At 48.4% G+C, this 12,955-nt stretch overlaps 1 protein-coding gene across 4 annotated transcripts in view; it reads left to right on the top strand.

Annotated features, from left to right (window-relative positions):
• LOC120905820 (histone deacetylase 4) overlaps positions 1-12,629 on the top strand; it is a 30,704-nt gene extending 18,075 nt beyond the window's left edge. For 2 of the 4 annotated variants that reach the window (XM_040317007.1, XM_040317008.1), the window contains exons 2-12: positions 1,821-1,951; positions 2,057-2,164; positions 2,244-2,375; positions 2,495-2,565; positions 3,926-4,065; positions 4,750-4,893; positions 5,371-5,615; positions 5,690-6,118; positions 7,987-9,783; positions 10,618-10,922; positions 11,030-12,629. In XM_040317007.1, the coding sequence (XP_040172941.1) occupies positions 1,821-1,951; positions 2,057-2,164; positions 2,244-2,375; positions 2,495-2,565; positions 3,926-4,065; positions 4,750-4,893; positions 5,371-5,615; positions 5,690-6,118; positions 7,987-9,783; positions 10,618-10,922; positions 11,030-11,090 (3,563 nt within the window). In that variant the 3' untranslated portion in view covers positions 11,091-12,629. Of the gene's footprint in view, positions 1-1,218; positions 1,527-1,820; positions 1,952-2,056; positions 2,165-2,243; positions 2,376-2,494; positions 2,566-3,925; positions 4,066-4,749; positions 4,894-5,370; positions 5,616-5,689; positions 6,119-7,986; positions 9,784-10,617; positions 10,923-11,029 lie in introns of those variants that run through there. The other 2 variants (XM_040317009.1, XM_040317010.1) reach the window with 2 other exon arrangements.
• The last annotated feature ends 326 nt before the right edge of the window (positions 12,630-12,955 follow it).

Raw genomic sequence — 12,955 nt, 5'->3', positions numbered from 1 at the left:
GCGATGGTGGTGGATGGTACGGAGAAAATTGATACAGGGAATCCTTCCTTTATTTATTCTTAGAATAACAACTCCATATTGAATTTTACCAACAATCCAACCAAACTACACCACCCCTCTTCTACTGATCATCATATAATACTTTCCGAGGTTTAATGACACTGTCAAGCGCAACTCTCAGAATTGGAAAAGATTTTGGATGCATGTGTGTGTGTCCGAGGGAATAATCGGGAATTGAACCCGTGAACTTCTGTATGGGAGTTTAATGCGTTGCCCATGGCACCATACAAGTGCTTCTTGGCACCAATCGTTACAGATCGGTATATTTCCATCCGAAGATGAGTACAGGTACCTCATACAGCTCTATTTAGTCCTTTTTCCGCTGTTAGGAGGAACATTAGAGCCTTCGTAAGGTCTGAGAGATATATCCAAGATAGTTTAAGTCATAAATTCCGATTGCTTGTGCGGGGGAGAGGGGGGGGGGATAGCGTATCCTAGAGCTATTCCAGCTTTATAGGTCCACAGTGGTGGTACGCATAGTACCAGGACCCATCAAAGCTTACTGCTGCACACGAAAATGTCAAAAGTGCGCCTGTCCCTCAGACAGAGCTAGGACCCTCCTGTTTGGGTGGGGGCATCTTCCTACTGCCTAACAACAACTCCCTGTAGTGTAGTGTCTACTTCCCTAATATGCTTGTCTATGTGTTTTATGATGCTACCTGGCTAGTTTAGCAAAACAAAAAAAAAGCAGAGGATGTATGTTACACCAAGGGACTGAGGTGAAACATAAAAACAAAAAAAAACAACCCAAAAGGGCACACAAACAATTGTCTCGCGTATTTTCTTCCAAACAACCACCTTCACCTACACTGAACTTTCGTGAGGTATGGGGAGGGGGAGGGTGGCGTGGGATGTGTCCGGAGGATCGGGGGGAGGACTCTAACATTGCTAATACACGCCCCACCAGCACGCGATGACGGAATACATCGAGTACTTGGGGAAAAGAGGGACGTGTTGGGGGAGACGGGCGTTCTCTCCTAGCGCGGTTTAAAGGGCAGAGTCTATCGATTGGCGGCTAAAAATAGCGCCTTCTCCAGAGGCCACAACCCATCGCCCCACCCCTCCCACGTGGAGGGGGGAGGGGGGGGGGTACCTTTTTATTTTATTGCGTATATATGCGCGAGCTCAAAGCACAAACGCCCACACATACGCTCATATCCATCCACCCACATATACATATGCACACGCACACACATATACACAAAGCACCCATGCTCACATACCAAAGCATATGCGGGTGAGAATTGTGTTGTGTCCCAGCGTTACACGCGATGCTATTGCCCAGTTATCGCCCGGATGGATTTCGGGGCGGCGGGTCCGGCAAAGGCAAAGGAGGCAGAAGTGCTAGCGCTTGGACTTGGAGCTACTGCTTCTCTCGTTGGCGTCTCGATCCCCTAGCCTGATCGGTATTTATGTTGCCAAAATGTCGGACAATACCGGTGCGCCTGCTGGGTAGAAGAAGAACCGTACGTAGTGTTTGGTACTTCCCTGCGTGCGCCACCCCCTTGCAGGGGTTTTCGCGCTGTTCGCTCGAAAGACGACAGAAGTAAAAGTGTCCCGGTCCACCCATATGGGTTACAGGACCCATGACCTAGCCAAAGATCGATAAGCAAACAAACGAGAAAAAAAATTGCTGTACGGAGGCCTGTGTGGAGGCTATACACTGGGGGAAACGGGGGAAACTAAGTTGCTAAAAGGAGCATTATTGCATCTGTTAAACAATTCTAATCCAAGTTCCCTTTTCTTACCGTTTATTGTAGAAATGGCACGTGATTCGACCATGGGAAGAGACCGAGTACTAGTCGTGCCGAACACCGGTATCGCCCTGAACAGCAGCAGCTCATCGTCGCAGATAGCGGCACCGGCCGACATTAGCCAGCAGATCCTGGAGGTGAGTAGCGTCCCCGTGGACCCCAGTGCGCATTCCGTTGCAGGTTGTATTCTAATGCGCCATCGCGCTCCACTTCTGTCTCGTCCCCCTATCCCATCGGTGCAGCTACAAAAGGAGCAGGAGCTCGAGAAGCAGAAACTATGGCACGCGTTCCAGGAGAAGAATAAGGAGCTCGAGATGCAGCACCGCCAGCAGCTGGAGCACAAATTTCAGGTAGGAGCGCCATTTACGCGGTTGCACTTTCTTCAAACGTTTCTAACGATGTTTCTTCACCTTCTCCCTCCCTCGTTAGGAGTTACGCGATCAACGGATAGCGGAGGAAGCGGCCCAGCAGCGGGAGCGGCGGGAACGGGAAGCGATCAAGCGCAAGGAAAAGCACGAGTGCTGTGCGAACGCGAGCTCGGAGGTGAAACAGAAGCTACAGGTAGGGGTGGCTTGGTTGGCGATGAACGGATTGGCGGGGAATGATGGGCGCCTGAGGCGGGAAACTAATCGGCACATTTGTTTACTATCCTCTTCTTCCTATTCTTCTTCCTCTTGCAGACTTTCCTGATACAGAAGAAACAGGCCGCTGCATCGAATGGGTTATCTTCCCCGCTGCCGTACAGAAATTGGTAAAATAGCGATTGCGCCCTCTGTGAAGGCGATGTGAAGCGTATGTAGTGTCCACGAGATTAGGCAGAACAGTTGTTTTGCATACAGGAATACAGGGTTTTTTTTCTTCTTCAAATGATGCTGTTACAGTTAGCGCACTTTCTGAACGCTGCTCTGTGTGGCTTGAAGTGGATTTTGTTCGTGTAGATGAGCTATCAGTACCGATTCGAATCCGATTGGAATGAGGTTGTCCCAATAGTTTGAAATTAGTTCGTTGCATTTTAAGGGACATTTTTGTATCATTTGACAGGTACACAAATCGATGCTTTCGATCTTAAACCTTATCTTGATGTGTAAAGGCATTTTTTACAAGAAAAGTATTTTCAAATATTCTCTCGCTTTTCTCAAAGGTGTTTAAAATCATTAATTTATCCTCGCTTTTTATACCATGTCAAACAAGTACAGTTGAAACTTCGCTTAAAGACTTTAATCCGTTGCAGTGATTCAATCGTTATCAGTGCTGCAAAATGTCATGAGCATCACGTAATGATCACCACGGAAAACAATTAACATATCCTTGGAAGCTTGATACTCAATGAACGGGCGTCACGACATGCCGAACGTGACGTGACAGTGGTTGAGTCATTGAGGTCATTGGATGAGGCACTCAACTGTGATGATCAGAGGTGAGACTCAAAAAGTTGGTGGACCACTCACATGCTTGGTGACATTTTTGGTATAACCTGCTCTTGGTCACTCACTTGGTCACGACATTTTCCGTCGGTGCTAATCACGACATTCGTGTAACATACTTGGCGTGTGGTCCCAAGCAACAAAATGAGCATGCTTTCGCGCTCTGTCTACTTAGCTGGTATGTCGGGTCAAACAGATCGAGAAAACATACCAAAAGTTGGTAGTACAAAATGTCACCAACAACTGTTTGAGCCTCACCTATGATCATCACAGCAGAGCTCGTGACGCTGACATGGTTTTGTTTCAGTCGGAATTTGTCATGACTATGTCAGTGACATTTTGCCCAACTGATCACATTGAAAAAAAAAAAGTCATGACATAGTGACTGACCAAGCGTTGGTTGCTAAAATGTCATCAAGCTTTTTTTTTTTGGTCGATTTTTTTGTGTTGTCGTTAAGAGAGGCATTTGTGGAGTATTTAGATTTGCTCGTTATGCAAAAAAAAAAAAACTGTATATGAACGTTGATATTCAAGCTTTAAGATTTAAGGGAAAATTAGGCAAGTGTACCATTCTTCACAAAGCCTTCGGAAGCACTCGATAAACTTGATGCAGCTCGAACTCCTCTAACAACCGGTCGCACGCGGCATTTCTTTTTCCTCCCCTGCTTCTCTTTCCACCGCACACAGGGGCGTCGTCAAATCATCGTCCGGTGAGTCACTCCCGGGCGGTGCCGTTGCAGCGGCCGTTAGCTCCCATCCGTACAAAATCCCTCCGCCGCCGAGCTCGATCGCGAAGTACGATCCGGACTTTCCGCTCCGCAAGACAGGTACGCCCCTAGCCCCTAGCTTCCCGTGCCCTCCCCAAAAGCCCTATCCTTCAGCATCGTTTTTCCCTTTCCGAAAGAAGTTTTCCATTTCCTCTCGCTTCCCGCAAGATGGGAGTGATTTCCTCCTTTGTGTTGGTTATGCCTACCTTTATCGTTTAATCCTTTTAACGCCTTCGCCTGCGTTTTTGTGTGTAAATTGTTTTCCTTTGTGTATGCAAAATGTCACGCAACGCAACAGGAAAGTTTGCTGTGACTTTTGGCTGTTGTTGCGACTGATTATCTAATTCAATGAATCACACTGAAAAGAACTATGTTTAATTGTATGAACGCTCAAACTGCATGTATTGTGTGTTTTCTTTTTCTTTTTTTTACATTAACATGATTGATTGATCCATATTTATCTAAACGCTTTAATTGTGTGTTTCTAGAGAAGAGAAACAGTTTGGTGGTTCTGTAAACTAAAATCACCCTCAGCAGCCTCAAGGCTTGATTTATGTCCTGTTGTCCCGTGTCCCTCCATCCACACCTAAAAATAATATTTCCCTTCCTTACTTATACCCTGCAAACACTCCCCCCCCCCCCCTAAAATATTGGGGGTTTCCCGCTTGTTTGATGTTGTTGTTATTTATTTTTTCTTTACGCGCATAATGCAACTACTGACTCACTAACTGACTACCGCCGCAGCATCCGAACCGAACCTGCTGAAAATTCGCCTCAAGCAGCGGGTGATCGAGAAGCGCTCGCTGAACGGGCCACTGGCCGCCCGCCGCCAGGAGCGCCTGCGCCGGCTCCAGAAGCAGCAGCACAACCAGGCGCTCGCGCAAACAAGTACGTATTCGTGTCCGACCGAAATCGCTCGGGGATCGTTTTTTCTTTGCGACTTTGTCTCTTTGTCACTCTTTCAGCGGTACCCATATACCCTCCACCCCGCCCTCAAACCCCCACATTGTTCCGGAATCTGTGGTCCCGTCGGCTGTAAAAGGGCCGGGAAAAGGCCGACCAGTTTGCTAACAGAAAAAAACAAACCTCCCCGTCTCAATATGCTGTGCAATGAACGCTTGTGTTGTGTGTGTGTGTTTGATCGTGTTTAACTAACATATATTTTTTAACGTTTTTTTCTGAACCACACACTACCATAACCGATCTTCACAACCCGTCTCTCGCTGCCGAGAAGGACGTCTGTGTTCTCGTGGTGTTCGAGCGCAAACACACACACACATACATCCTTTCTTGGAGCTTTTTTGTTTTTTTTGTTGTTGCTGCGTTTTATGATGTATTAATGTGTTTCATTCGCCTCTTTTTTAGATTGTGCGGCGTCGGCTAGCGTCGCTACAACCGATTCGGGCCCGAATTCGCCACCGACCGTGGGCAGCCGCGCTTCGCCCACGAACGCACCGATCCAGGAGGAGAACGAGGACCCACAGTACGGCTCGGTAACGTCCCGTGCCAGCATCAACGATCTGTCGCTGTTCAGCTCCCCCTCGATGCCCAACATTTCGCTCGGCCGGCCGCACCTGGGCTCGTCTGCCGCCGCCTCCGTTGCTCATCTGGTAAGTGTTTCCCAGTACAGTTTCCCACATTCGTTCTAACCGCGTTTGTGTGTGTCTGTTTTTTTGTTGTTCAGGCTCTGAACGCAACCAGACCGACGCATCTCGGCGTGGGGGCAAGCAGCGTACCGTTCGGCAGTCCGATGCTGGACCTGAGCGAGCAGCAGCAGCGCAGCCAGAACGTAGCGGTGGCTGCGGCGGCTGCTGCGGCCGCTGCTGCGGCTGCCGCCGCCGCCAGCGGCGTGGTCGGGCTGGAGCGGGCCCACCTGGCCGCCGGTGGGCTGCATGGGGCGGCTGGGCCCGGTTCCGCCGCCAGCCTCTACCACCACCAGCCCTCGATCACGGACGCGCACGTGGCCCAGGCCCGGCTGCACAAGCAGGGGCACCGGCCGCTCGGGCGCACCCAGTCGGCGCCGCTCCCGCTCGGCCACCCGATGCTGGCCGGGGCCAACAGTGCAGCGGCGGCCATGATGAACATCAACCAGACGCACTTTGAGAACAGCGAGGTAAGCGAAGGATCAAGCACGAATTCCATGCGCAACTTTGATTCAAGTCGAGTCGGGAAAGTTGGCTCGATTGCTGGTTGACCGTTGTTATTTTGTGTTGAAAGTCTAGTAGAGTCCATTTTGAAGGGCAGTAGAAATCACAGAAGTCGTCAAATCTACGGACGGTTTTTTCAACATTGGTTGACAAGATTTTAACGACTGCAAAATTTATAAGAAATATCCTAGTAGATGATAAAATAGATTTAAAAAATCGGTACATGATTCATCTAATTTTGGTCTTTTGATTCAAATGTGGGGTTTTTTTCTTTATAAAACTAAAAGATTTGTTGTTCAATTTGACCAATCATCGTTCTCGATCCATTTCTCGCTAGGGATTTGTTCTCGAGAACGAATGGCTTGAATCAAATCGTTAGGAAATGTAGACGAGTTCAAGCGCAAAGCAACTGGCAACTGCTTTTCGATGCAACAAAGTGCCTTCAGTTCAAAGTCTTTAAACTAGACGTTGAGGCAATTTGGTAGCAAGAATAGAATAAGCCAGAATACAGGGTTTCGAATCATATAAGAAATTAGTTAAATCACTTGTAAACACCTCAAAACACTTTCGTTAATTTTACTTATTTATCACGTTTAATTATGATTCCGCGGCAGGATTTATTTAGTTTATCATGTGTACAGCTGAATGCCATACGAAAACAACTCGAAATGATGTTTTTTTTTTTAAAGAAATTATCATCGGTATCATCTCGATGCACCGACAGTCTGATGACAGCTCCACTGTATGCTTGCAAAATTCCCCTAGCCGATTGCAACATTCACCTATAAGATTGCAAATTTCCACAACATGGTTGCAACATTCCCCTAAGTGATTGAACTATTCCCTTATATGAAACGAAACCCTGTATAATTTGGCAGTTTAGAAGTGAAGTGTTTTAACAATGAAAATGCATGAAAGTGTATGATCACTTACAAATGTGTTTTGAAACGTTTCCGAACGTAAACTTCAGTGGATCTTCGCAAAACGAGTTGAATCTGTTCCAGTAACTGATTTGTTATTAAAAAAAGTAGTCGTGGTGCTCCTTTCTATATAATTCGTATAAAAAGTGTAATAATTGATTCCATGACTGCTAATGTGCTGGTATTAGGTACATACAAGTATCGAAAAAAATGAAAAATGTTTCAAATAATACTTTTATGTGGGAAGATACTTGTATTACACAATTTCGTTGAGATCTTTACTGATCTATTGACGTGATTTGCTACAGCTACAGCCCGGATGATGCTTGCGATAAAATAAGAGAGAACAATTTCGAATTACCGCTTGCATTGCTGCAATGTAACAATGTAAAGTGTCCTTTTATCGGTTTGTGTTGAGGAACCATTTGCTTTTCCGCTGTTAGACATTACTAGCTAGTCTTTTTTTCTCCAAAATATACCAATTTTATCAAAATTTTATATGTTGCTGTGTTAAATATTTTTCAACGCGTTTAAAGTATTTAAACATTTCAATTAACTCCTTGGCATAATTTATTGCAACATAAGATAAGCAACATAAGCAGCACTTGCATACCACATTTCCTGGTAATAGTTTTATGTACAACGATTGTTAGTATGGAACTTCTTTATTGCCTGAGATTTTACTCGTTAAGAGAGGAATTTGTTGAGCATTTTGATTTGCTCGTTATGCGATATACTCGTTATTGGGGGTACTCGTTATGAGGGATTCAAGTGGGATTAGAATAGATCATCTATTTATCATTTACCGGGCAATTTGAAGGCTACTTTGATTTTGACTGCTCGTCTAAAACAATTGTCTCTATTGCACTTAAAAACAACAACACCCTCACTCATATACTCACTTTGCTTTGCAGGCTGAACGGCAGGCGTACGAGCAGCACATGCTGATGAAGCAAAAGATACGCCAGACGGCACTGACGCGCGCCGCCAACTGCGTCAACCGCGAGCCGCAGCTGCGCGAGGAGGTCGAATCGAACGAGGTAATCGATCTGACCGACAAGAAGCAGCCGCCGAAGACGGTGCTGGCGAGCAGCGTCATCAAGAGCACCTCCCAGTCGCACCTGCTGTCGTCGTCGTCGCACGGCGTCGACGGCGAGCCGCCGACCGCCCAGCAGCAGCAGCAGCAACAGCAGCAGCACCTGTCCGAGCTGATCCACCAGCAGCAGCACTATCACCGCGAGCGGGAGCTCTTTATGCGCCGATCGATACAGCTGTCCGTGCTGGAGGACCCGTACTCGCACCATGCGGGCAGCGCGGGCGGCAGTGGCGGTGCAGCGGCAGCAGCGGCGGCGGCAGCGGCCGCCGCCAACCTGCTGCGACCACTGTCTCGCACCTCCTCCAGCCCGCTAGTGCATCTGAGCTCGATCGGAGGCGGTGGGGGCAGTGGAAGCGGCTCGGGCAGCGCCCATCCGACGGCCCAGCAAAGCATGTTCTCCGACACTGGGCAGGGGGCGGGCGGTGACGACGATCTGCCACCGCCAGTGAACCTGACCGTGCAGAACCGTAGCCGCTCGCTGCTCAGCTACACGCACGAGGGGCTGGCGGCGGCGATGGCATCGGCGTCATCCTCCTCCTCCTCTCCCGCAACAGCCGGCGCGCTCGGTGGGGCGGCCGGGACGTCATGCGGCAGCCCGCCCGGAATGGCTCTGCAGCTCACTACCTCCTCGTCCGCGTCCGCCATCATCGGGGCGAGCCGCGAGCAGAAGCTGCGCCCCGCCACCACCGGGCTCGCGTTCGACAGCCTGATGCTGAAGCACGTGTGCGCGTGCGGGGACAACGCGAACCACCCGGAGCACAGCGGCCGGCTGCAGAGCATCTGGGCCCGGCTGCTCGGCACCGGGCTCGCCATCCGCTGCGACAAGCTGCGGTCGCGCAAGGCGACCCAGGAGGAGCTGCAGACGGTGCACACCGAGGGGCACGCGCTCCTGTTCGGCACCAGCCAGCTGAACCGGCAGAAGGTGGACACGAGCCGCGTCAGCTTCGTGCGGCTGGCGTGCGGCGGCGTTGGCGTCGATCTCGACACCACCTGGAACGAGCATCATACGGCGGCGGCGGCCCGCATGGCCGCCGGCTGCGTCATCGACCTGAGCTACAAGGTGGCGCGGGGCGAAAACCGGAACGGGTTCGCGGTGGTGCGGCCCCCCGGCCACCACGCCGAGGCGGACGCGGCCATGGGCTTCTGCTTCTTCAACTCGATCGCGCTGGCGGCCCGGCTGCTGCGCCACCGGATGCCGCACGAGATGCGCCGCATCCTGATCGTCGACTGGGACGTGCACCACGGGAACGGCACGCAGCAGGCGTTCTACGACGACGCGTCCGTCCTGTACCTGTCCGTGCACCGGCACGACGATGGCAACTTTTTCCCGGGCACCGGCGGCCCGGCCGAGTGCGGGGTCGGCACCGGCCTCGGCTACAACGTGAACGTGGCCTGGTCCGGCGGCGTCAACCCACCGCTCGGCGACGCGGAGTATCTGGCCGCGTTCCGCACGGTGGTGATGCCGATTGCGCGCGACTTTGCGCCGGACATTGTGCTCGTGTCGGCCGGTTTCGATGCGGCCGTCGGGCATCCGGCCCCGCTCGGCGGCTACGTGGTGTCGCCTGCCTGCTTCGGCCATCTGACGCGCGAACTGATGCAGCTCGCCAATGGGAAGGTACGGTAATCACAATTTTTTTTCTCGGTCAGGCATCAGTTTCGGTAAACTGTGCATCCCAAAGCTCGGCAATTGAAGTTATTCAATCCATCATTTATCGATAATTTATTAAAATATCTTTTTTTTATACCGATTTAGAAAGTTTTCATGAAGCCGCCTTCTCAGTTGACATGCACAGGCGTAAAGAAAGACGTAATAATTAATTACATTTAAATTGAATTAAAATTTAAAACTAAAATAATAAGATGAACCCCTACACAGTTTTGTCCACAGGATTATACCAACGGGATTGTACCTAGATTTTGTTTAAATTCGAACTAAAATTTGTTTGCTCAATTTTTCAAAATCACGTGACTGTGAAGTGGTTAAAGTATTTTTTTAATAATATTATAATTGTAATGATATGTATCAACTTTGTTGATTTGTAGACAAAAATAGATATTCTTGAACTACCACATTTAGCAACTCAGTAAATGATAATTGTTACGGGATTTTTCAGGGGTTCTCATAGTTTTAGGATAATTCCTTGACTCTTTCATACGGGAAGTGAACTACATATGATGGAAATTGGACTCAATGGTACCCTTTTTGGCCAGATTTCTTGGAAATTCCTATGCTCCTGCTATTCCTATTGTCCTATTCCTATTCGTCCAACAAGTGTACAATAAAGTCCAATTCCTATTACACTAAGTTCATTTTACGGAAGAAAGAGATATTAAAATGTCCCGCAGCTATGAAAACTCCTGGAAAACTCTGTAAGCAAGGGAAAGACAGAGCGCGCATGATGATTAGGCGATCCAACAATAACAATTTCCCGTATTTTTTTTTCTTCAGATTGTGCTCGCGCTAGAGGGCGGTTACGATCTGCCTGCCATTTGCGATTCGGCCGAGGAGTGCGTGCGGGCACTGCTCGGCGAAAGCACCTCCTCGATCGCACCGTCCGAGCTGGCTCGGCCCCCGTGCCAGGCAGCGGTCGAGACGCTGCAGAAAACGATCGCCATCCAGGTGTCGCACTGGCCGTGCGTCAAGCGGCTCGCCCACACGGTCGGCCTGTCCGCGCTCCAGGCGCACAGCAGCGAACGGGAAGAGTCGGACACGGTGACCGCGATGGCCGGACTGTCGATGCAGCCCCTAAAGAGGTAAGATGGCGAATCCCTACCGTCGACTGATTATTGAATTGCCCTTTTTTTAAATGGTGCTCTTTTTTTCGGTTTCAACATCATGCGCTAATCGCCAATCGCAACAGAACGTCCGATGTGTCCTGCGAAGACTCCGAGGAACCGATGGACCAGGATGAGTCCAAATAATTGTAAATAAGTATGTGCGTGTGTATGTGTGTATGTGCGTGTGCGTGTGGTGGAGAGTGGGGCAAGACAAAACCTCCCCCCTCCCACCTGTCACCACGAGCACGACCTTTGCTCGTGAGCGTGAAAAAAAAACACATTTTTTGACTATCGTTTAGCTATTGGGATCGATTAGGCTGTCGTTTGATAGAAGAAGAAAAAACGAACAGAAATATAGATTGGATAGAGGGGGATAGATAGAGAGAGAGAGAGAGAGAGAGATTGAAAGCGATACCTACGGTAGGAATTTCCAGGCGTGGAAAAGTGAAACTTTTCCAATTGGATGGAAGTTGTTGTGTTAATACTTTTTTTCTGTTTTGTTTTGTAATCCCTATTTGTGGGCACGCTCAGAATGTTGCTAGTTGTTTCCTCTATACGTGAATGTGTGTGTGTGTGCGTGTGTGTTTGTATCGTGTGGATTGGGACACAGCACCGTGTGCAGTTGGGCGGCCCGCGTCAACCACGGGTAGAGGTCGGGCGGATGTCTTTGGAACGAATCGATGTGATGTGTTAAATGTTGAACCATATTTTTTGTTATATCGACTGCACGGTGCAGCTGGTATCCACACCCACATACTCGCACAAACACACGGCCACATAACCGCATACACACACACATATACACACAAACCATCTTCATATTAGGTTACTATTGGCAATAACTTTTAAAGTGGGATAATCGTAACAGCAAAAAAACACAATGAACAGAGAACGGCAGAGTATGTGGGTTGGTGGATGTTTGTGTGTGTGTGTGTGTGTGTGTGTGTGTGTGTGTGTGTGTGTGTGTGTGTGTGTGTGTGTGTGCGCGCGCGTTTGTGTGTGTATGCTCATGTGGGTGGCGGGGGAAGTTGTTCATTAGGATCGATTTGTTCATCGAAACGTGCAATTATTCAAGCGGGGAGGGGTGCAGGATAATAATACTTAACAGTTTAGCTATTGTACGCGTTTTGTGAAAGCGTAAAGCGTAAAAATTGAATGTTAGCAAAGGTGTTTGTTCTTCTGTGGCTGGAACGGGGGATGAGAGTGTTTGCGTCCGTTGTGTGTACGCAAACCTTCTTTTTTCCTCTCCGCATTGTGCATATATGGATTATATAGATGGAACAGAAGAATAAGAAGAAGAAACAAAAAAAAATCTTTCATATTTAATAATAGTAGAAATAATTTGTTGGACAGGTCCGCAACGGAAACGAAACAAACGAGCTGAGAGAGAGAGAGAGCGAGCGAGAAATAGAGGTAAAGGAAAAGAGAATAAGATAACAGTACGAAAACAAACAAAGGATTAACAAACAAATCAAACAAACAAACAAATCTATTATACGAAAAGAGAGCGAGAGAGAGAGAGAGAGAGAGAGAGAGAGAGAGAGAGAGAGAAAACAAACACTCACACTTACACATGTTGAAAACTAAATACTGCGTCTACTGCTTTTTGTAATTGTGCGAGCCGCGGTTGTAGACTATATGTTTTTCTTTTGAAAAAAAATATACATATGTCGTAATGAGTTCCTTCCGGTTTGCAAAATTATGTGAAAAGACCGAGAGATAGCTAGGGTGTGTGTGGGTGGGGGGCTGGAAAACATTTTTACACACTTAGAGAACACATTTAGATAGAGCAAATTGGGCCGAGCATCGAGCAGAGCGTTGAGGAATTTTTTCGATAGAAGACACAGATTTGATTTCCATCTTCCTTCATGACCATGACACAGTTTGTAACACACATATGCACACATACACATTAATTCTTAAACAAATTAGCACACAGCCACACACACACACACACACACACACACACACACACACACACACACACACACACACACACACACACACAC

The sequence above is a fragment of the Anopheles arabiensis genome, chromosome X, assembly GCF_016920715.1.
Source record: "Anopheles arabiensis isolate DONGOLA chromosome X, AaraD3, whole genome shotgun sequence".
NCBI classification, from domain to species: domain Eukaryota; kingdom Metazoa; phylum Arthropoda; class Insecta; order Diptera; family Culicidae; genus Anopheles; species Anopheles arabiensis.
This window is presented reverse-complemented; position numbering and strand designations above follow the sequence as displayed.